The 22,313-nt window shown below is 42.3% G+C and overlaps 1 protein-coding gene across 2 annotated transcripts in view; it reads right to left on the reverse strand.

Annotated features, from left to right (window-relative positions):
• Window positions 1–5,856: 5,856 nt before the first annotated feature.
• LOC127626099 (uncharacterized) overlaps window positions 5,857–22,313 on the reverse strand; it is a 42,515-nt gene continuing 26,058 nt past the window's right edge. For both annotated transcript variants that reach the window (XM_052101655.1, XM_052101653.1), the window contains exons 3-4: window positions 8,435–8,719; window positions 5,857–7,158 (exon numbers count right to left, since the gene is read on the reverse strand). In XM_052101655.1, the coding sequence (XP_051957615.1) occupies window positions 6,182–7,158; window positions 8,435–8,719 (1,262 nt within the window). In that variant the 3' untranslated portion in view covers window positions 5,857–6,181. The remainder of the gene's footprint in view (window positions 7,159–8,434; window positions 8,720–22,313) is intronic.

Raw genomic sequence — 22,313 nt, forward strand, 5'->3', positions numbered from 1 at the left:
CCGCGCTTGTCCAGTCAAATTGAATGTGACTAATAAGAATCCTCTACCAGTTGATGGTGAGGAAAATAACGTTGTTCGTGACGAGGAAATGCAGAATGTTGCCACTGTATTACCTATTGATGCTGAGGTGCCTGGATCAAGTATGGCTCAAAAATCGGTAACGTTAGCAGTAACAAACACTGAAAGAGCAAAAGAAGTTGTGCTGGTAGATAAGACTACTGAAGGGGAGAGTGAAGGTGCCGCTGAGGCGGAGGAAGAGGAAGTATCCGCGGTGAGCGGTCAGGTGAACGAGTCGCAGAACAGTGACGGATCTGCCGCTGCATTTGAGCAATTTTTAGCCGGTATAGAGGGGAATCGCTGTTCTGTGATTGATTTGGAAGATTGTGCCTTTAAAGCGCCTTAAAAGAGGAGACTAAAACAACGTCATGATGTTGGTAAACAGGCGAAAAGAATAGATGATTGTAGCATGAGTCAGAGTCAGACTGATACAGAGGGTGAGAGCGATTCTTCTGAATGTAGCGTTAGTGTATTATGTAGTTTACCTCAGAGTGGATTCCCCAGCCGGTCTTACAGTGCAGAAGACATAAAGTCTTTTCTTAAAGTGACAGAAAATGCAAGAAAAGTTTGTGTTGATGAATATTTCCCCGACGTGTTACAGTTTATTGAAAAAGTAAAGGCTTTCAGGAGTGATGGAGGTTTCACTAATCAAGAAGTGTATCGTCTGAAGAAAATTCTTGTTAAATTGAATGTACAACCTGGACTAAATGTTAGTAAAGATAATGCATAAATATAATCTTTCACTGTGTGTTCTCTTTCGGCTGGATCTGCTATGGTTATTTCTCTTCACATTTATGGGAGAATTTTGTGTTTCTTCTCTAAATATAAATGGGGCAAGGGATATAAGGAAAAGATTTCACTTATTTGAGATAATAAAACAGAAAACAATTTATGTTTTGTTTGGTCAAGAAACGCATACTGATGTATTAAATTCTTCTGATTGGGCAAGAGAATTTGATGGTTTATCTGTTCTAAGTCATTTGACCACAATTAGTGGTGGAGTTGCCATTTTATTCTCTAAGAACTTTATTCCCTGTTCTTATCAGGTAGATGAAATTATAAAAGGTAGACTTTTAAAAGTTATAGCTTCCTATGAAAATCGTTCTTTTGTTTTTATATGTGTGTCCCAAATAATGCATTAGAAAGAATGATTTTTCTAGATACACTGAGTGATGTTTTATGTCATTGCAATTCTGATGATTTATTATTTTTAGGAGGGGATTTTAACTGAGCACATTTTAGATCGAAATCATGTTGAACCGCATATGCTTTCACAAAAGCGGCTCATTCAGCTATTGAAATCACATGAGATTGTTGATGTTTGGAGAAATGTTCATGGTAATCAGAGGCAATATACATGGGCTCATGCTTATGATAACTTAATTTCTTTAGCAAGATTAGATAGGTTTTATGGTTTCAAACACCAGCTTAGTTTTTTCAGAAGCTGTTCAATTGTTCCAGTAAGCTTTTCTGATCATAGCTTAATACAGTGTGTTGTGTCTTTGAGCTCCATTAAACCAAAAAGTGCTTACTGGCATTTTAATAATAATTTATTATGTGACAACCATTTTAAGGATATTTTTAAAGAATTTTGGAATATTATTAGAACTACAAAATCCTCTTAAGTCCTTACAGCAGTGGTGGGACATTGCAAAAGTACAGATTAAACAGTTGTGCCAGCAATATACTTGCAACTTCACGAGAGACATAACCTGTTCAATGAAAATTATAGAGAAAGAATTATTAGAACTTCAAGAGATTGCTGATAGTACAGGAAATTTGACCCATTTTGGAAATATTCATAAAAAGAAAAGCTCTTTAGCTGATCTTCTAGACACAGTCACACAAGGAGCTCTGGTCAGATTACGTTTTCTGAGTGTAGAATTGATGGATGCACCCTCAAAATTTTTCTTTAATTTGGAGAAAAAAAACGGGCAGAGAAGGTTTATTCATGCCTTACGCTCAGAAGCTGGAGCCTTGTTGTCAGACCCTTCTGACATTCGAAGAAGAGCAATTCGTTTTTATGAAGAACTGTACAAAAGTGAACTCACTCATGAACAAACTGATGGTAATGTTTTTCTTAATAATTTACCTCAGTTATCCGATGAAGCTAATGCTGGACTCAGCAAAGCTTTAACTCTGGAGGAGTTTGGAAGAGCTCTCCAAAGTATGGAGTGTGACAAAGCGCCTGGAGTCGATGGACTGCCAGTGGACTTTTACAAGGCCTTCTGGCCTGAGGTGGTACCGGATCTGCTAGAGGTGCTTGGGGAAAGTTTAGCCAATGGGCGGCTACCCATAAGTTGCCGTAGAGCGGTTCTCACTCTGTTGCCTAAGAAAGGAGATCTGAATGATATTAAAAACTGGAGACCCGTGAGTTTGCTGTGCAGTGACTATAAATTGCTCTCCAAGGTTCTGGCTAAAAGATTGGGCGAAGTTTTGGAACAAGTAATCCATCCTGACCAGACCTATTGTGTACCTGGTAGACGAATTTCTGATAACATTTCTTTTATTAGGGATGTATTAGATTATGGTAAGAGTCTCAACTTAGATTTTGGTCTGGTGTCAATAGATCAAGAAAAGGCCTTTGATCGAGTTGAGCATGATTATTTATGGAATGTTTTAGCTGCATTTGGTTTTAATCCTGAATTTGTTTCTATGTTAAAGGTTTTGTACTGTGAAGTTGAAAGCATATTGAAAGTTAATGGTGACTTATGCGCCCCTTTCAAAGTTTTTAGAGGTGTTCGACAAGGGTGTGCCTTGTCTGGTATGCTCTATGCTTTGTCAATAGAGCCTCTTTTAAACAAGTTAAGAACAGATTTGCATGGAGTGTATATTACAAATTTTCCAAATGTATTTAATCTATCAGCATATGCTGATGATGTTGTTATTTTAATTAATTGTCAGAGAGATGTAGATTTGTTGCTTAAAATATTAAAAGAGTTTAAAATGTGTTCTTCTGCTAAGGTAAACTGGTCTAAAAGTGAAGCCATACTGGTTGGGAACTGGTTAAGTGGAGAACCAAACCTCCCAGATGGTTTAACCTGGACTAAGGTAGGTTTTAAATACCTTGGAGTGTTTTTGGGAAGTGAAATGACTGTACAAAAAAACTTTGAAGGGGTTGTTGAAAAAGTAAAAGGTCGCCTTGACAAATGGAAGTATTTACTTCCCAAAATGTCTTATAGAGGGCGTACATTGATTATTAATAACCTGGTAGCATCTTCTCTCTGGCATCGCTTAATTTGTGTTGATCCTCCACTAGGTCTTTTGTTAAAAATTCAGTCAATTTTAATAGATTTTTTTTGGGACAAGCTGCACTGGGTTCCAAAAGCTGTTCTGTATTTGCCCAAGGAAGAGGGAGGGCATGGGCTTATACATTTACAGAGCAGAATAGCAGCTTTCCGACTCCAATTTGCACAGAGACTTTTAACTGGACCAGTGGACTCAAGCTGGAAATCAATAGCTTTCGCAATTCTGCAGAATCTTGAAGGATTAGGCCTGGACAAGTCTTTGTTCTGGTTGAACCCTAAAAAGATGGACTTGTCCAAGTTACCCAGTTTTTATCATAATTTTTTTAAAGTTTGGACTTTGTTTATAGTGCAAAAACTGGATAATGCAGGTTCCTTATACTGGACGTTACAAGAACCTTTGATTCATGGTTCATGCTTGGACTTATCAAGTAAAGGACCTTTCCCAGCACTTGAAGGAATTTTACTCCGTTCTGGTGTAATATCTCTTGGACATCTAGTACGGCTAGCGGGAACAGACTTTAAGAATGTTGATCTGGTAGCTGAACATCTGGGCGTTCGATCAACACGTGTAGTAGCTAAACTCCTTGGAAAGTGGAGGTCTGCTCTTACTACGGAAGAGTGTAAACTGCTGGAGGACTATTCTGAGGGATCCATCATTCCGAACTGCGGGGATCATTTTCCTAATCTGCTGTTATCACCTAATTTAGAAGAGTGCAAAGGTGCTTTTTTGTATTCTGAAAATGTGTCACTATTGGGTTTAGAGCCGGCTTCTGGAAAAGCCTTGTATAAAAGTTGTGTTAAATCTTTGAATAAAAGTTTTTTTGACTATAAAGTGGATACTCCCTGGCGTACCATCTTACAGATGGGAGATGGCATAAACCCAGAATGGAGAGCTCTGTACAAGTCACCATTAACTAAGAAAATAAGCGATTTACAGTGGAGAATACTACATGGGGCAGTTGCAGTTAATCCTTTTATTTCAGTTTTAAACCCTGGTGTTAGTCATGGTTGTCCTTTTTGTTTGCAGAGAGACTGTGTTCCATGTATTTATGCAATGTTTTAGACTGAAGTCTTTGTTTATTGTACTACAGAATTTATTTGTTTGTTTTGGTGAAACATTTTCTGTTAGAGTTTTTATTTGTGGTTTTAAATATGTCCGGAGACACAGGTTTCAGTGTCAACTTTTGAATTTTTTGCTAGACCAAGCTAAAATGGCAATTTATAGCACCAGAAAACATAAAATTGAACGAGACACAAGCTATAATTTAGAGGCAGTGTTTTTCAATTCAGTGAAATCTAGAATTTTAATTGATTTTCGGTACTTTAAAGCCATGAAGGATCTTGTTTCTTTTGATCAGATCTGGTGTAATAAGGGGGCTTTGTGTGAGATTATTGATGACAACCTATATTTTTCACCCCTTTTAAGATAATTTTGTCTTGTCTGTTCTGATTTTATTTTAACAATGTGTTAATTGACTGGACGATGTTTTAATTTTTGTAATAAATGGATTTTGAAATTCAAATTCTCTCTCTCTCTCTCTATGCCTTCAACATGTCTCTCTCTCTCTGCCTTCAACATGTCTCTCTCTCTCTCTCTCTCTCTCTCTCTCTCTGCCTTCAACATGTCTCTCTCTCTCTGCCTTCAACATGTCTCTCTCTCTCTCTCTCTCTCTCTCTCTCTCTGCCTTCAACATGTCTCTCTCTCTCTCTCTCTCAGCCTTTACCATGTCTCTCTCTCACCCTCTCCACCCCACCGTTTATCTTTTCACTCTCAGCCTCTATTATTCTCATGTATTTATTAGCAGACGCCCTTATCCAGGTGATATCTATTACAATATATCACATTATATTCACATGCAATTCCCCATTTATACAGTCTCTTTAACCTGTCTCTATGTCTTTAATTCTCTCACCCCTCAATGGTTTGGAGTGTTTTAGCGGTGCTGTCCTGAGCTTCAGGTCCAGCTGACGGGACTCTTCTTTGGGCTCTGCTCGTGGCACTGCAGTGGTGCTTTATGGGGGTTTATAAGAGTTTTGGTTACGGTCTTTTTGTACATTGATTAATAGTGAGAATTGGCCCAATTCAGCTCTGTCTGGAGTCTCAGCACGGTACTTTTGCATGTTTTAAGCGACAGTACGAGTGGACAAAAGCAGTAAAGATGGGAAATTGTCCGGTAAGACCGCCACTGCGCTGTTACTTCACCCATGTTCTGAGGCTTTCCAGCACACGCTGCTTAACTGCTACAGAAAACATATTTATCTCCATCACTGGGTCGATCAGTGGGTTATGAGGATTCACAAGTTCTCTCAAACATCCTCATTTGTCTTAGATCAGTCGTTCTCAATCCTGGACTTGTGCTTATTGAAATAACATGAAAGATTGAAATATTAATTCACTATCGTTCTATTTTTATTAATCAAACACTGTTCTTATTTGAACTCTGTGATACTAACCACTATAACAACGAGGACTTGCATTTAAAATGTAATGATATTGAAAAAAATACATTCAAGAATTAATGAAGAAATCGAGTCTTTTTTTTAATTTGTATTTATTATAACATTTAATCAAACGACAGAGACGCAGAGTTCAGTAGAATTGTACAATATCTCTTTTCAATTGTTTCTTATTCAACTTAAAATAAGTGCAGGAGAAGACACCGGAAATAATAATGTGTCTTGTCCTAAGTTTTGCACTTTCATTTGAATAATTATGCATCACACATGGACTTATACAGATGCATGTAAATATTTCTATAACAGGAAATATGATGCACGATTAATGGTAAGCATTGATTATCAGTGATTATCAGTTTGTCATGCTATATATTGTGATATCAGTATCAGACTGTGATGGAGTTGTAGGTGGCCAGACTTCACAGTGGATCAGTAGCAGGTCTGGGGTAGTGGTACCTCTGCAGCTCGCTGGGATAGCACGTCTCCCCAAACGGGTACCCCATCCACAGCCCCAGCTGGTACCAGGCATTGGCGTACCAGTGCATGCCTTCCTGCCCCCCCTCCTCTCTGTCCTCTCCCTGCTGTGGGGAGGGTAGCAGCAGGTCCCCGAGGAGAGGGATGGAGGAGCGCAGGGTGTGGAGGAGCCTGTAGGGGGCGAAGGGGAGATGAGCGAGATGCTGCCGGCACTCCAGGGTGTAGCAGGATACCATGTGTCCGTCCACCACCAGGTTCCCCTCCACGGTGAGGGGGGCATAGGCCCCCAGGCTCTCTGACTCGCGCACGTCAGTCACGCGTTTGGCCTCCAGTGATCCAGTGCTGGGATCGTGTCGGTAGAGAAGGTGTCCCGGGAGAATGTCTTTGGCGAACGCTGGGACCCTGCGGGCGGCTGTGGCACTAGTTGTTGTGTTGTCGGGGGCGATGAAGAGAACATGATCGGGGGTGATGTACAGGGGCTCCTCAGAGCCCTCCGTGTCCAGCAGGAGGTAGCGCTCCATTCCTGTTCTCCGCCGGTCCAGCCACAGGAGGACTTCACTGAAGGTGGGCTGACCAGCAGCATTGACTGCCAGCACCCTGTCCCCCAAGCGCAGCTCTGCCATGGTCCTGCTCGAGCCATCACTAGTGAGGACTGTGGCATGGGCAGGGAAGCACTCATCTTCTGGCAGTGGGGGTTTCTTCTTTTTCTGGCAGTGGGGTTTTAATTCACCATCATTTGGGTATTTGGCCATATCTCTCTTCACATCACCCACAGTCATGGTGTTCCACTTTCTGACCAAATCGGGGTTCCTGGTAGGAGACCCGTCGGTTTCAAGGCTACAGCCTGCCTCCACCCAAAGCCTTGACAAGCACTGGATGAAATGGGGTCCTCTCTCAAAGTCATAGCCACAATTTCCACTTTCTGTAACAGAGAAAGAGAGTCTTTCAAGTTAGTCAAATAAATATTTATGGTCAGGAATGTACTTTTACCAGATGAGCCATTCAGTTCATGTTTATGTACACAGCTCCTAGAAAAGTGCTGTTCTATTAGATGTTCTTCATTGTTGTACTATTGGGATATTTTACTGATACTGTAACTCTGAATTTGCTGTGCACATAAAAAATATAATTGTAGTAAAATCATAATGTTAGTGCTCTGAAAACAAAAGCGTGTCCTTTTCTTGTGTTCACCTATAAACCTAAAGGTTGTATTCCGATCGGATTGGAATTTACAAGAATACTTATTTATATGGTTAATGCGAATTCATCTGTGTCCCAAACCCTCACGCACACCAGCGTGGCCTTCCCCCATGGTCCTAAACCATGACAGATTTCTTCCAGTATTACATTGAGGTCACTGATATTTTAGAGCTTTAAATATCTGCAAAAAATAAATACTATAGCAAAATATTAAGTTTAAAATACGGGAGAAAGTTGGTCTCAGGAGATTTCTGGGAGAAGTTTAAAAAAAGAGGGAGTTGCCAAGTATGTCACTTTGAGCAATATATACCTAAACAAAGACCTGCGACCATATTAAAGGTATACAAAATAACGCACCTCCGATATAACGATCATGACAACTTACAAGTGCATTAATTCTACAGTAAATGCAGCACCGGTGTTCAAAGTGTAAACAACTTATCAGTGTAACTTCTGATACAGCATCTGAACTGGAGACACTTTATAATACAGATATCTTAAGTTAAATATTTTATTCACTATGTGTATTATAGAGAGGGGTAATTTTATTTAGTATTTCAGTCAGATGTGTGTTGTTATGTGTCCCGCGGCATAAAAGTAAGGAGTTATGAAAACATATCCCGTTTGAGTTGCTGGGGTTAGCCACTTGTTCTTACGACGCTTGAGCGTGATGACGATATGCTGTAACTCCGCCCACAGCCTGTTTCGGCCCCGAGCCAGATTCAGATGTTGCAGGGCTGGAGATTCACGGCTCTGTTCCGGCTCGGCTCGGTTATTTGCTAGTGTAAACACACACAGACGCCCTCATGATACGGGTATGCTAGTGTGAACGGGGCATAATTGGCAACGACTAAAATTATTACATTTTTTTTATAAAAATGGGGTACAATAATTGATGATTTCATATAAAAAAACGTATAAAATGTTTTAGGTCACCCCTATGGATAAAGACATCAGCCAAATGAACAACAATAATAATCATGTACACATCCACTCACCGATGCAGTAGGGAAAACTTGACCATCCAGAACTGGTACATTGGATGTGGGAGGGGCCGTTGAGATTATAGAGTCTGTGACACTCCACAGAGCAACTTTCTCCTTCGAAACGAGAAGCACAAGACACATCTCCGTTGCCAACTGTGTAGGGATCACAGCGGTGTCTGCACTGGATCTGTTTGTTGCAGTTTAGAGTTTCTGGCTTAAACCTGCAGCTCAATGAATCACAGGTGTGTGTATGCTGAGAAACAAACCCTCCACTGTCAATCACTGACGCTGTCCATTCTGTACACACAACAACAAAATACAAGAACACACAACATTACCATGGAGATATAAACACAACATGAAAACATCCATCCATTATCAGAACTGCTTAATCCTTTAGAGGGTCGCGACAGACACACACACACACACACAGACACACTTTTACACACACACGCACACACACACACACACACACACACAGACACACTTTTACACAAACACACACACATACACAGACACACACATACACAGAAACACACAGACACACACACACACATTTTTACACAAACACACACACACACAGACACACACATACAAAGAAACACACATACACAGACACATACACACACACACAGACACACATACACACACAGACACAGACAAACACATACACAGACACACACATACACAGACACACATACACACACAGACACACACATACACACACACACACACTCACACAGACACACACACACACACACAACAACAACCGCCATTTGCCACTAAGTGGCGGTGACGTCACCACGACGCTTGTGCCAGGCTATGTGCACGTTAAGGCCACGTGAAGTGTCGAACGCCCACTGGCAGGAGGTCACGGGACAGATCCAACAGGTGACACGGGTCGAATGACTGATATGACTGGCTGATGCACCACCTGTGCCCCCTACTGTGCCAACTTGCTGTGCTTTAGCCACCCTGCGCTCTGCTTGTTGTTGTGAGCATCGCTGCTCTGCCCTCCGTTGTTGTTGGACTGCCTCCAACTGGCCAGTAGCATCCTTCACAAGCCTCCTCCAAAGAGGCCGATCTTGACACCGCTGGTACCAGTCATCGCAAGTCCACTCAGCTCCACATCCTCCTGTACCACATCACTCCATCTCTTCTCCAGCCCGTGCTGCCCGCTTAGCCCCCTCTATCCGGCCGAACAAAAGCTGTCTAGGCATGCAGTGGCCGGGCATGCGGGCTACATGATCCAGCCAACGCAACCTTGCAGAGCCGTGCAGAGGTATTCTCTGCCAACCGTGGCAGAGAATACCTGAAGCTTTGTGCGGAACGACAAACCGGGTTGCTTCCACACAGCGTTACGCAACCGATGAAAAGATAATGCTGCTCGACTGATTCGGAGTGAGACCTCTGCTGTCAAACCGGAGCTGGTCATAAGCACACTTCCCAGGTATGGAAAACACTCCACTCTCTCCACAACTGCCCCATCACTAATTGGGAGCTGTGGGGGTGTAGTGTCCGATGTTACATAATACCCAGAAAGGTGCTTAGTTTTGGTTGGGCTGATGGTAAGGCCCCATCTCTTAGTGGCAAGCTCCAGGTTCATCATCAGCGCCTCCAACTCCTCCTCTGAGTGAGCAGCAATCACCAGATCATCAGCATACATAATGTGGTTGACCAGTAGGGAGCATCCCTTGACCGCACCCGGGCATCGATCAACCTCCCATTATATCTGTACCAGATGGAAATTCCTCCAGTACAGCCATCGAAGGCTTCACGAACCACGCGGTCGAAATAGATATTAAATAATGTGGGAGCCAGAGGACATCCCTGTCGCACTCCAAGGGGAACAGGGAATGGCTCTGACTCCCGACCACGTAGTTTTACCCGGGCCCGCTCGCCATCATGAAGGTCCTTAATGACACACACACACACACACAGACACACACATACACTCACACATACACACAGACACAGACATACACACACAGACATACACACACATACACAGACATACACACAGACACACACAGACAGAAACATACACAGACAGACACACACACACACACACACACACACACACACTCACACACAGACAAAGACATACACAGACACATACACACAGACAAACACACACACTCACAGACACACACACAGACAGACAGACACACACACACACACACACACACACACACACTCACTCACACACACACACACACACACAGTTATTTACAATACAAGGGAACACCCATACATGGTGTTATTTAAACTCAAAACAAGGTTCTCCACTCTCTGGACTCCCTCTTCCTCTTGAATATATCTGATCCTGATAAAACATATTGTGTCTCTTCAAAACATCTCATCTTCCTGAACTTCTGAAGTTCTTCGTCAAGGAAAGCTACAATGTAATCTTCAAAACTGTCCTGTAGAAGAGGGGCTCTCTGTCGGGAACAACAAAAGATTGCTGTGCTGCTGCAACACAACTAACTTCAACAGAGAGGACGACTGTATTATGAAAACTTAATTTTAAACATCACAATAACGTGTATTTACAGATTACAGTAACTGAACTGAATCAATGCTGTTGATATCGTCACAATACATGATGTGCATCTCTTCAACTAGATGCTGGAGCATTGCACATGCGCACATGGACATTTGGAAGCTAGTGCAAACATAGACATCATATAGATGTAATATCTATGAGTGCAAGTATACGTCATGCGTGACTGAACCGAACACGCGCGTGACGAACAAAGACGGCAGAACACCATAGACATCATATAGATAGACGCCCTATCGACCGCTACTGCCTACCAGAGCCATATAGAGAGAGAGTTGCGACAACTCCATTGACTCCAATGGAACGTTTTTTTTACAGCAATGGCGGCTCGTGGAGCCTCTCAATAGTTCCCGGAAGTAGCAGCAAACACATGCCGCCCCGTAGAGATGCAGCAGAACAAACCGTTTGTGACGCACTTTTAAAAGGTGAGACGTTTAAAGAATAATATTATCTTATTCTGTATATTATCAGTACATCTAAATAAAAATAACTTGTAAATTAAAACCTTATAGTTGAGTATTACTCATTAAATTAGGAGATAAGGGATGTTATCGGATAACTAACAGATTAGGCAAGGATTGGAGCTGGATAAAGTTAGTAACGAACACCCTATTAATTGTAAAATCTGTTCTCTTGATTCAGTTTCATCCATCGTTTTAAAAAAAAGTAATATCAGTAATATATTATTACAATTTAAAATAACTGTTTTCTATTTTAATGTATTTTAAAATGTAATTTACTCTGTGATGCCAAGCTGAATTTTCAGCCTCATTACTTTTGAACGGCAGTTTATATACGAGTATGCTTAAGTTGTTTTAAAGCTGAATATATTGTGTATATGAATAAGTATTGTAAGAATTATACATTAGATATATAATATTTATAATACATAATTAATTATATTACTATACATAGAATTGTAAGAATTGTAAACAATAAGCTTCATTTCACTAAATTGTACATTTACGTAACTGCTGCTAATAGTTAATAGTTCATTGACCCATTGTGCAGTGCGAGCTGGAAATCACCTGTCACCAGCCTGTCGCTGTACTATCTGAAAAGTCATAAATATGGCATTATTACCATGAGATTAGTGAAAACAATGAACATGAGGTAACATAAAAAGGCAACAGAAGCCCATTGCCTGAAATAAGTTGAGGCAAATAACGGTAAGCGAACACTAATCCTAAAATATTAGCTGATTTGATCTTTAAAAAAACAACATCGCTGAAACAACATACTCATGCTACATACATATGTCGGTGTGTTACATAAATATATAAAATAAATGCATTTATTGACTACTAATTACCAGAAATCGCAGTTCTGTCACTCTACTCTAACAGTTTTAAATGCCCGCCAAAGCACTTCCTGGAACTATCTGAAGTCTACGTGAATCACGTGACGATCAAGCATTTAGAACTTCCGTTGTCGCAACTCTCTCTCTATATAGAGTGCCGAAGTTATGACGTCACTTTGTAGGACAATTCTGAAGTTAGCAGCGCATGGGTTCCCTCGATCGAAAAGCTATGCATTTTCCCCATAGACTTTTGGAAAATCGCAAAAAATAAGATCTGTGTTCAACAAAGAGTTGTGACCCTTACACGTTTTGTCTATCAAGATAATATTTACAAGTTAATCCAAAATGTATACATTTTGAAGCCTAAATAAAGCCGTCAGATAGGTTATAAACGGACTACAGCACACCATGGTCGCGGATCAACGTCATCATCAAGCTTCCTCAAACTTTATTTAAAAAACACGCTCGCTCATTATGATCTGCGCTGTGTATGAACACTTATCCACTTTCTCATGAGAAATATTCCCCATTCGTTTTTTCCAAAAATGTTAGAAACTAATTTTGTTTATGCGTGTCTCTCTGAGATTTTTTTAAAATCTTTTGTTAATGTTTTATTTATTCGTTTATTATTTTGTTAGTTTATATAAACCTTAATATTATTTTCTTTGTGATTAAGATTATTATGCCTGATCATTGTGCCCCAAATAAACTTTAAAGATTATCTTTCACTGTATTATGTTTGCATACCATTTGTATGTTTGCATACCATTTGCTAATTCGCCAGAAAAAAACCCGCGATTTTACCATCTCATAAGCACTAACGTTAGCTATGGCCGTATCAATTTCCAATCTTATGTCCTTTTTCTTAGACGATAGAAAAACCATAGATCGAGGAGAGAACCACTATAAATCACAGAATCCTGTGTACAAAAATATTTGGAAAAACTACAATTTGAAAAGACTAAATATATAATGTTATGTGTATTAACTGAAAGGTAAACTTCTAAGAACGTGAGGCTGAAACGCGGGCTAGTGAGAGATTTCCTGTTTGTCATGATGACGTCTAAAGTCCCCGCCAAAGGATGTAGTCCCTTTTAGCAACTTGTTAGCAATCACCGTTTTTAAGACACAATAAAGTTTAAAAAACCAAAATCAGGTTATAACTGGTGTGTTTTATTTCATAGATCAAAACGTGAAAATATTTAGAGGCTTTGTTAACCACAGACCTTATTTCAGGCGATTTAGCAAAAACCCATTCAAAAAACCCATAGACTTTAGGGCAAGGGAACCGGAAGTGCTAAAATGCTAACTCACTTCCGCGTTTTGGCCTACAAAGTGACGTCATAACTTCGGCACTCTATATGGCTCTGGGTGGGGTAAAGTAATAATTACAAGAGCTTCTCGGTTATCAGATACAAGCATTCAACGCAGTCCTGGCGCCATGGGCGGGCATTGGGGGGCCTGGCCCGCCCTGTGAGTCACTAGTGCCCGCCCTGGATGATCCTGTCTCCCTTCATCAACTCTACGTCACGTCTCACATCTCATTTAATCACGATCTCACAAAGCTCTTTTATTATGCAGCATGCAGAATTCAGCACTGAACAAAAACTCCAACGTTTTGAGCGGTGAGTGGATTTTATCTGAAATGCATCTGATTGGCCATTGCGTTTTAGAAATCAACACATATGTCTGTGATTGGCTACATTGCACAACGCTGCACAAACACGTTATAATGAGAACAGCTACTTGTGCTTGCGACTGTAAATCGTTATTTAGATGTTCTTATTGCTTTTGTGCAATAGATGAATAGCAATGTATTTGTTTTTGGATGTTTTATTTAGATAGGGAGTCCCACGAATCGTTTTATTCTCCCGCAACCCATTTCCGCCCGCGCCCGCACTCGACCATCAAATCTAGTCGGAAATGTTAGTAGTCCCGCGGTAGACGGTGGGCCGAGGGGAGATTTCGTGTTTTCAGACGATCTGTGGGGATGGATAACCCAGTTTTTTATATATAACCACTACACTTCTCAACAAAGCAAATAAAAATGGTTGCCATTCACATACTTTGCACATTACTATAATATCGGTAACTTTCTCCAGGTTATTTTCCCGGCGAATAGAGCAGGCGGCTACGTGTGGGGTCCGACATGCATGACGTATTTGTTGCCTTCATCCAATAGCGTGCGTGGGAAAGTGTCGGTGTTGGTGACGCGTTTGTTAACACACTGGCCCGCTGATATGAAGTTGCTGTCTGTGCACATCTTTTCGAGAAGTGATTTTAGCCCAGGAAAGATTGAACTTATTTTGCCCACTTATGCTACATATTCAGTTTGACACAAAATGTGAATGTAGAGGTAACGTTATGCATTTTCACAGTTTTTATTTTATGTAACCATCTTTTGTCATACGATGTCCTGTCATTTCGTTGTAATCTTTAACAAATATACCGTTCTGATTTCACACATTTGATCCATGGTATTGCTTGGAAACACAACATCATAAAAACCATAGACATCTACTGCAGGATACAACGTTAAAATAGCCTAAATATAAAGATATGAAACTTCACTTTGCCCTCAGCCAAAACGATTTGCCAAGGAACAAATTATAGATTACTGAGACCAAAGATCGCCCGTTAGTAGGAGCGTGCAAGATGGCGCCCTGATCACATGTACGTTTGTGAGGTCAGCAATCCCAAACTGTTTATAGTAGTTATAACGAACTTAGAGGCTTTTTTTTTTTTGAGAATTTCCGTTAATTAATGTTTTGAATTCTTGGAACAACAATAATGGGAGGATCTGAAAAGAGGAAAGGTGCGAAGAAGTCACAGGAAAACAGTGTCGGATACTCCTGCTAGAATTGCTAGTACAGGTGACGATAAACAAGCAGTTTATCCTGCATCCGGGGTATTGAAAGACAGTTTGCATGATTATTGTGAACAAATTTGTGAGTCTGAAATTATGCTGGCAGAGGAGGTGATTCCACCGCTTCCCGACACTCCGTGCAGTTCTCCGGCCGTTAAACTTCGAAGAACTGATAACGTAAACGCGGCAATTATTTCCACACAACTCTCTGAGCTCTCTCAGTTGGTGAAAAACAGATCAGACGGTTTGGAAAAGTTGATTGGCGAAAACTCGCGGGTGATTAAAGACATGAAGGAAGAGATCTGTAGGAATACGGAACGAATCTCTGGAATGATGGAAATCATTGAGTTTGTTTGCAGCGAGGTTAAAAGTTTGAAAAAAAGAGTTGATTCTATTGATTCGCACGTGAAGAAAGAAGAAATTAACTCCACTGAGCGAGAAAATCGCCTGGCTCATCTAGAAGCCTACACACGCAGATGGAACATGAGAATCCACGGAATTCCAGAGAAAGAAAGAGAAAACGTCCGTCATGAGGTTATCAACGTGTGCCAACGTCTTCTACCACAATTTAAAGATAAATTCCCCGAAGTAGTTGATGTGGCACACTGACTTGGCCGTGTTAATTCAAATAATAAAGCTCGTGGAATCATCTTCCAATTCACCTCGCGTTTTTACCGGGATGCTGTCTGGCGTGCCGCCAAGGACGCTGAGTTTCTGATTGAGAACCGACTGAAAATCACGGAAGATCTGTCACCGGCCGATAGAGCGAGGAGGATTACGCTTTGGCCCATAGTTGAAAAGGCCCGTAAAGAGAACAAAAGAGCTTTTTTCGTCGGTGGCGAGCATTTGTGGATGGTATGGAAATATTTCCTCCTGCTTAAAAGGAATTCCGCTCTGACTGATGCTACGCTGACTTGACCTTGGAATTATTTCAACCCCTTAAAAGGGGTATTATAGTTGTTGTTCCTCAATTGTACATATTTATTTTCTAGATAGATTAATGAAGGGATTGTTGACCTCATCCCTTGTTTGTTCTGACCGGTTAGGTTCTCTGTCTCGGTGACTTAGTCCTTATACTTGTTCTTAGAACTAATTCTTTCTTCTATTATTGTTCTGTTTTTTTTCTTCTTTTCTTTATTCTTCTATGTCCTTATCTGTTATTTCTTTAAATTGTAGAGGGCTACGAAACATTCTTAAGCGTAAAGCAGTCTTTCTGTATCTTAAAAGTCTCAACACAGATTTTTGTTTTTTACAAGAATCTCATTCAACTTTACAAGATGTCAATTTATGGAAATCACAATGGGGGTTGGAAATATGGATGTCTCATGGAAATGAATATTCTGCTGGAGTTTGTATTTTAAAAAATAATTTTGGTGGAAAGATTCTGGCTACTGATTGTGACATCAATGGTCACTACATTATACTTGCTTTTCAGTTTGCAAATATGACTTGTATTACTGCTAATATCTATGGATATAATTCACCAAAAGATAATAAGGTTTTTTTTTAATAAATTAGAAATGCGTATATGTCATATGTTTTCTAAATTTCCAAATTCTTCCTTAATATTCGGTGGTGATTTTAATGTGGTTTTGAATTGTACCTTGGATAGATGCCCCCCCCCAATTTACTAATACTAATTCTGAGTATATATTATCCTTTATGCAAAAATTTTCTGTTATTGATGTGTGGCGAGAAACCCATCCCTTGCAAAAAGTATTCACATGGAACAATAATTCCCTTTCTAGACAATCCCGTCTTGATTTTTGGTTGACCTCAGCAGAGTTATCAAATATAAAGACTGATATACTTCCCTCACTATTTTCTGACCATAAGGCCATTTCTATCTATATTCCATTTGTATCCGCTCCCTCGAGTAAAAGATCTTCATATTGGAAACTTAACACCTCAATTCTTCAACACAACGAAGTTCTCACTAAGATTGATAACTTAATTTCCTTTTAATGGCATAAAGCTAATAAGGAGAATATTTTTTGCATTAATTGGGAACTTCTTAAATACGAAATTGGGAAGTACTGTCGGAAATACAGTAGTTTGTTAGCAAAATTAAGAAAAAGTAATGAAAACCAGATTATGGCTAGAATTTCGGCATTATCATGTAAAAATGTAGGTGATCTTACAGACTCAGAAAAAATTGAGCTTGTTGATCAAAAACATAATTTAGAGGATATATATAAACGGAAGGCTGAAGGCGCCTTCATCAGATCTCGCCGGAATTGGCTAGAGGAGGGTGAGCAGAGTTCTGCCTATTTTTTTAGGTTAGAAAGGCAGCGAGTTAAAAATTATATTCAGCAAATATGTATTGATGGGAATGTAACTGTTGACTTTAAGATAATTGCAGACTTTTGTGCTAAATTTTATAATGATTTATATTCTTCTAAATTTTGCCAGCAGTCCACCACGGAATTTTTTGAGACCTTATCTCACATAAAACAAATTAATAATGAAGATTGTAGTCTGTGTGATGCACCCATTAGTCTTTCAGAAATTCTTGATTCCATAAATAATTTAAAAAGTAACAAATCCCCAGGTACTGATGGGCTATCTGCAGAGCTTTATAAAGCATTTAGTCAAAAATTAGCACCTTTTTTACATAAAATGTTTTTAGAGAGTATTGAGAAAACCACGCTTCCTCTCTCTTTATGTCAAGGGCTAATAACCTTGATTCCCAAGCCCAATAAAGATCCCCTTCTATTAGAAAATTGCCGCCTGATCTCTTTATTGAATACCGATTATAAAATTATTGCCTTGATTTTAGCAAAGAGGCTAAAACTTATTCTTAATAATATAATAGATGAGTGCCAATCAGGTTTTATGCATCAGAGACATATTTCTAATAATATACGCTTGATTTTTGACTTGTTGGATTATTCAGACCTTATTTCTACTGATAGTTTTATCCTCTTTCTTGACTATTATAAAGCATTTGATTGCTTAGAACACGAATTTATGTTACAAGGCCTGCACAGATTGGGTTTCGGTAATTTTTTTGCAAATGTATTAAAATGCTTTACCGTAATGGTAATAGCTCTATCCGACTCAATAATGGCACCTCTCCTAGGTTTTTTTTAAAGCGTGGTGTAAGACAAGGTTGCCCCATTTCCCCATATCTTTTTCTAATAGCTACTCAATTTTTAAATTTACATATAAAAGAGAGCCCTGTGAAGGGAATTTCTATTGCTGGTACGGAATTGTTTATTAGCCAACTGGCAGATGATACAGCATTGTTTCTAAGAGATGCCTCTCAGATCCCAACTGCTTTAACCTCTCTTCAGTCTTTCTCTAAGGCATCTGGCCTTTTGCTTAATATTAATAAATGCGAATTACTCCCGATTAAAAAATGTGCTGCAACCTCAATCTCAAACATTCCCATCAAAGAAAGTGTCACCTATTTAGGAATAAAAATAATAAAAGATACTAAATTAAGATGTCAGATGAATTTTAGTTCAGTTGTGGAGAAAACACAAAAAAAATGTAACTTTTGGTTGTTAAGAGATCTATCTTTGAAAGGCAGAACTCTGCTTACTAAAGCAGAAGGGATTTCCCGCTTATCCTATGCTGCTCAATCTTTATTTGTGGATAAATCTACTTGCAAGTTGATTAATGTAATGTTGCTCAAATTTCTTTGGAAAAATAAAACTCATTATGTTAGAAAATCAGTTATTTTGAATTCTTATAATAAAGGTGGCTTAAATTTCATTGATTTTGATTCTCTTAACAATACCTTAAAAATTAATTGGCTTAAACGTTTCCTTCACAATCAATCTTCTATTTGGAGTATAATCCCAAGATATATTTTTTCTCAATTAGGAGGTATACATTTTCTTTTAATGTGCAATTATTCAATTAGTAAACTTCCTGTCAAACTTTCCAATTATCATCAGCAGATGCTTATGGCTTGGAAACTTATTTACAAGCATAATTTCTCGCCACACAATTTTTTAATTTGGAACAACTGTAATATTCTTCATAAGAGGAAATCTTTATTTCTTGAAAACTGGTTCAATAATGGAGTGATGTTAGTTAACCAGCTATTTGATAGTGAAGGTAATTTATTTAATTATTCCGATTTTGTTTCAGGATACCAATTCCCAGTATCTAGTAAAGAATTTACGTTTGGTTACGTATGTAACCTCCGTTCCCCGAGGGAGGGAACGACACGTTGTGTCGGAGAAGCGACACTAGGGGTCTCTCTTGAGCGCCGATATTCACCTCTGACCTATTGAAAAGGGCCAATGAGAGTTGGCAGTCAGTATTTGCATACCCCGCCCCCTCATACGGGTATTTAAGCGGGGAAAATACGGAAGTTTAGTCAGGATTTTTCTGAGGAGCCGGAAATGGTCCGGCCACAACAGTGGCTCGGTTCAGCAACATGGCGGAGGAAAGACACAACGTGTCGTTCCCTCCCTCGGGGAACGGAGGTTACATACGTAACCAAACGTTCCCCTTCTGTCGCTCTCTCCACGATGTGTCGGAGAAGCGACACTAGGGGACCCATTCCAATCTTGCCATGTGCTGAACCGTGTACGTGAACTGCCGATACAGAGGCGGGCAGGGATTCATCCAGTGCCGCGCATCGTCTGTACCTGGCTGCACGTACCCTTCCTCAATGCCCCAAACGAACATCGGGATCCTTCTAGTTACCCTGGGAGGGGAACAAGGCGATGTTTGCCAACATGGGAACGGGCCAGCCTGGCTGGGCCTCTTTTCTCTCTATGTTTCTCGCATAGAGCAATCACGGCCGGGGCCCTTACACGCATATAGGGAAGGGGGTCTTACCCAGACCCTGCGGAGACCACACCTGCCCTTTTTCTTGGGGAGGAAAAGTGGCAGACACGTCACACAGCCGTCTTAGGGCTCGTGTGGAAAGTATGGTGCGGTGGTAGAGCCAGCCTCGAAAGGGGGAGTTGCTACAGCACGGCGACCGGGGCAGCCGTAACTGCCTAAGGGAGACACGGGGGTGGTCCGCTCGTAAGGGGACAGAACCGTGGAAATACACACAGGGGAAGTCCGAGCAGGAGGCCTTACCTGTGGAGCACCTATACCAGTACAGGGTACCCATCAGGGTACCCGCAGTGGCTTGGGTCGGCGAGTTCCTCCGCTGAACCGCGGACCCGGAGGGCTGGGGAGGAATCGACCAGGGTCCCGACTCGGAGTGGGGCGCCCTGGGAAAAAAGGCGCACTACTTAACCTTGACGTCAGGAAAAGGGCGCTGGGCGCAAGCAATCCACCCGGCCGGTCAGTCTACGTGTTACCGAGTTCTACGGGCTCGGACCTCACAAAACACGAGACGCAACCGACTCAACGCGGAGGTTGTAAAACCTCGCGAAGGTGTTGGGTGTTGCCCAACCCGCGGCTCTACAGATGTCTGCTAGGGAGGTGCCCTTGGCCAGTGCCCACGAGGACGCAACACCCCTTGTTGAGTGAGCTCGGACCCGCAAGGGTAGGGGCACGGCCTGGGTGTGATAAGCCAGTGTGATGGCGTCAACAACCCAGTGGGCGAGCCTCTGTTTGGAGACGGCATTCCCTTTCTGCCGTCCCCCAAAGCAGACAAAGAGCTGCTCAGAGCGTCTGGTGCTCTGTGTGCGGTCCAGGTTTATGCGCAGGGCGCGCACTGGACACAGCAACGAAAGGGCTGGGTCTGCCTCCTCCCGGGGCAGCGCTTGCAGGTTCACTACCTGATCTCGGAATGGTGTGGTAGGAACCTTGGGCACATAGCCCGGTCGCGGTCTTAGGATCACAGACGTATCTGCCGGACCGAACTCCAGGCAAGTGTCGCTGACAGAGAACGCTTGCAGGTCTCCAACCCTCTTGATAGAGGCGAGCGCGATCAGCAGGGCCGTCTTCAGGGAGAGGGCCCTGTGTCCAACTGATTCAAGCGGCTCGAAGGGAGGTCTCTGGAGTCCTGCCAAGACTACCGAGATCCCAGGAGGGAACTAGGCCTGGCCGGGAGGGATTCAACCTCCGGGCGCCTCTCAGGAACCTGAGGATCAGGTCGTGCTTACCCAGAGATTTGCCATCTACAGGATCGTGGTGGGCGGCAATAGCGGCAACATACACCTTGAGGGTGGACGGGGACAGCCTCCTGTCCAGCCTCTCCTGCAGGAACAGAAGCACTGACCTAATCGCGCATCTCTGCGGGTCTTCAGCTCGGGAAGAGCACCAATCTGCGAACGAGCGCCACTTTAGGGCGTAAAGGTGCCTGGTAGAGGGGGCTCTGGCTTGGTTGATTGTATTCACAACGGTCGCCGGTAAGCCGGCTAGCTCTTCCGCGTCCCATCCAGGGACCAGACGTGGAGGTTCCAGAGGTCTGGGCGCGGGTGCCAGAGCGTGCCCCGTCCCTGAGAGAGGAGGTCCTTTCTCAGAGGAATTCGCCAGGGAGGAGCTGTCGCGAGGAGCCTGAGTTCCGAGAACCAAGTCCGAGTGGGCCAGTAGGGGGCCACCAACGTGACTTGCTCCTCGTCCTCCCTGACCTTGCACAGCACCGGTGCAAGAAGGCTCACTGGGGGAAATGCGTACTTGCGCAGCCCCGAGGGCCAGCTATGTGCCAGTGCGTCTGTCCCGAGGGGAGCCTCTGTTAGGGCGTACCAGAGCGGGCAGTGGGAGGTTTCCTGGGCGGCGAACAGGTCTACCTGGGCCTTGCCAAACCGTTTCCAAATCAGCTGGACCGACTGGGGGTGAAGCCTCCACTCCCCGCCGGGCAGGCGTTGTCGTGATAGCGCGTCCGCTACGACATTGAGCTTGCCGGGGATGTGAGTGGCACGCAACGACCTGAGTCGCTGCTGGCTCCATAGGAGGAGACTGCGAGCGAGTTGTGACCTTTGATGGGCGCGTACGCCGCCTTGGCGATTTATGTACGCCACCACCACGGTGCTGTCCGATCTCATGAGGACATGTTTGTCCCGAACTAACGGGAGGAACTTCCTGAGAGCAAGAAGGACGGTCAGCAACTCCAGGCAGTTGATGCGCCAACGCAGCAGGGCCCCTTTCCAACGGCCCACTGCTGCATGCCCGCTGCACACGGCACCCCACCCGGACCGGGAGGCGTCGGTTGTGACCAGAACGCGTCGGGACACCTGCTGCAGGGGCACTCCTGCCCGTAAAAAGCAGAGGTCTGTCCAGGGTCGGAGTGTTTTGAGGC

Source organism: Xyrauchen texanus, chromosome 32 (assembly GCF_025860055.1).
Source record: "Xyrauchen texanus isolate HMW12.3.18 chromosome 32, RBS_HiC_50CHRs, whole genome shotgun sequence".
In the NCBI taxonomy this organism is placed as follows: Eukaryota; Metazoa; Chordata; class Actinopteri; order Cypriniformes; family Catostomidae; genus Xyrauchen; species Xyrauchen texanus.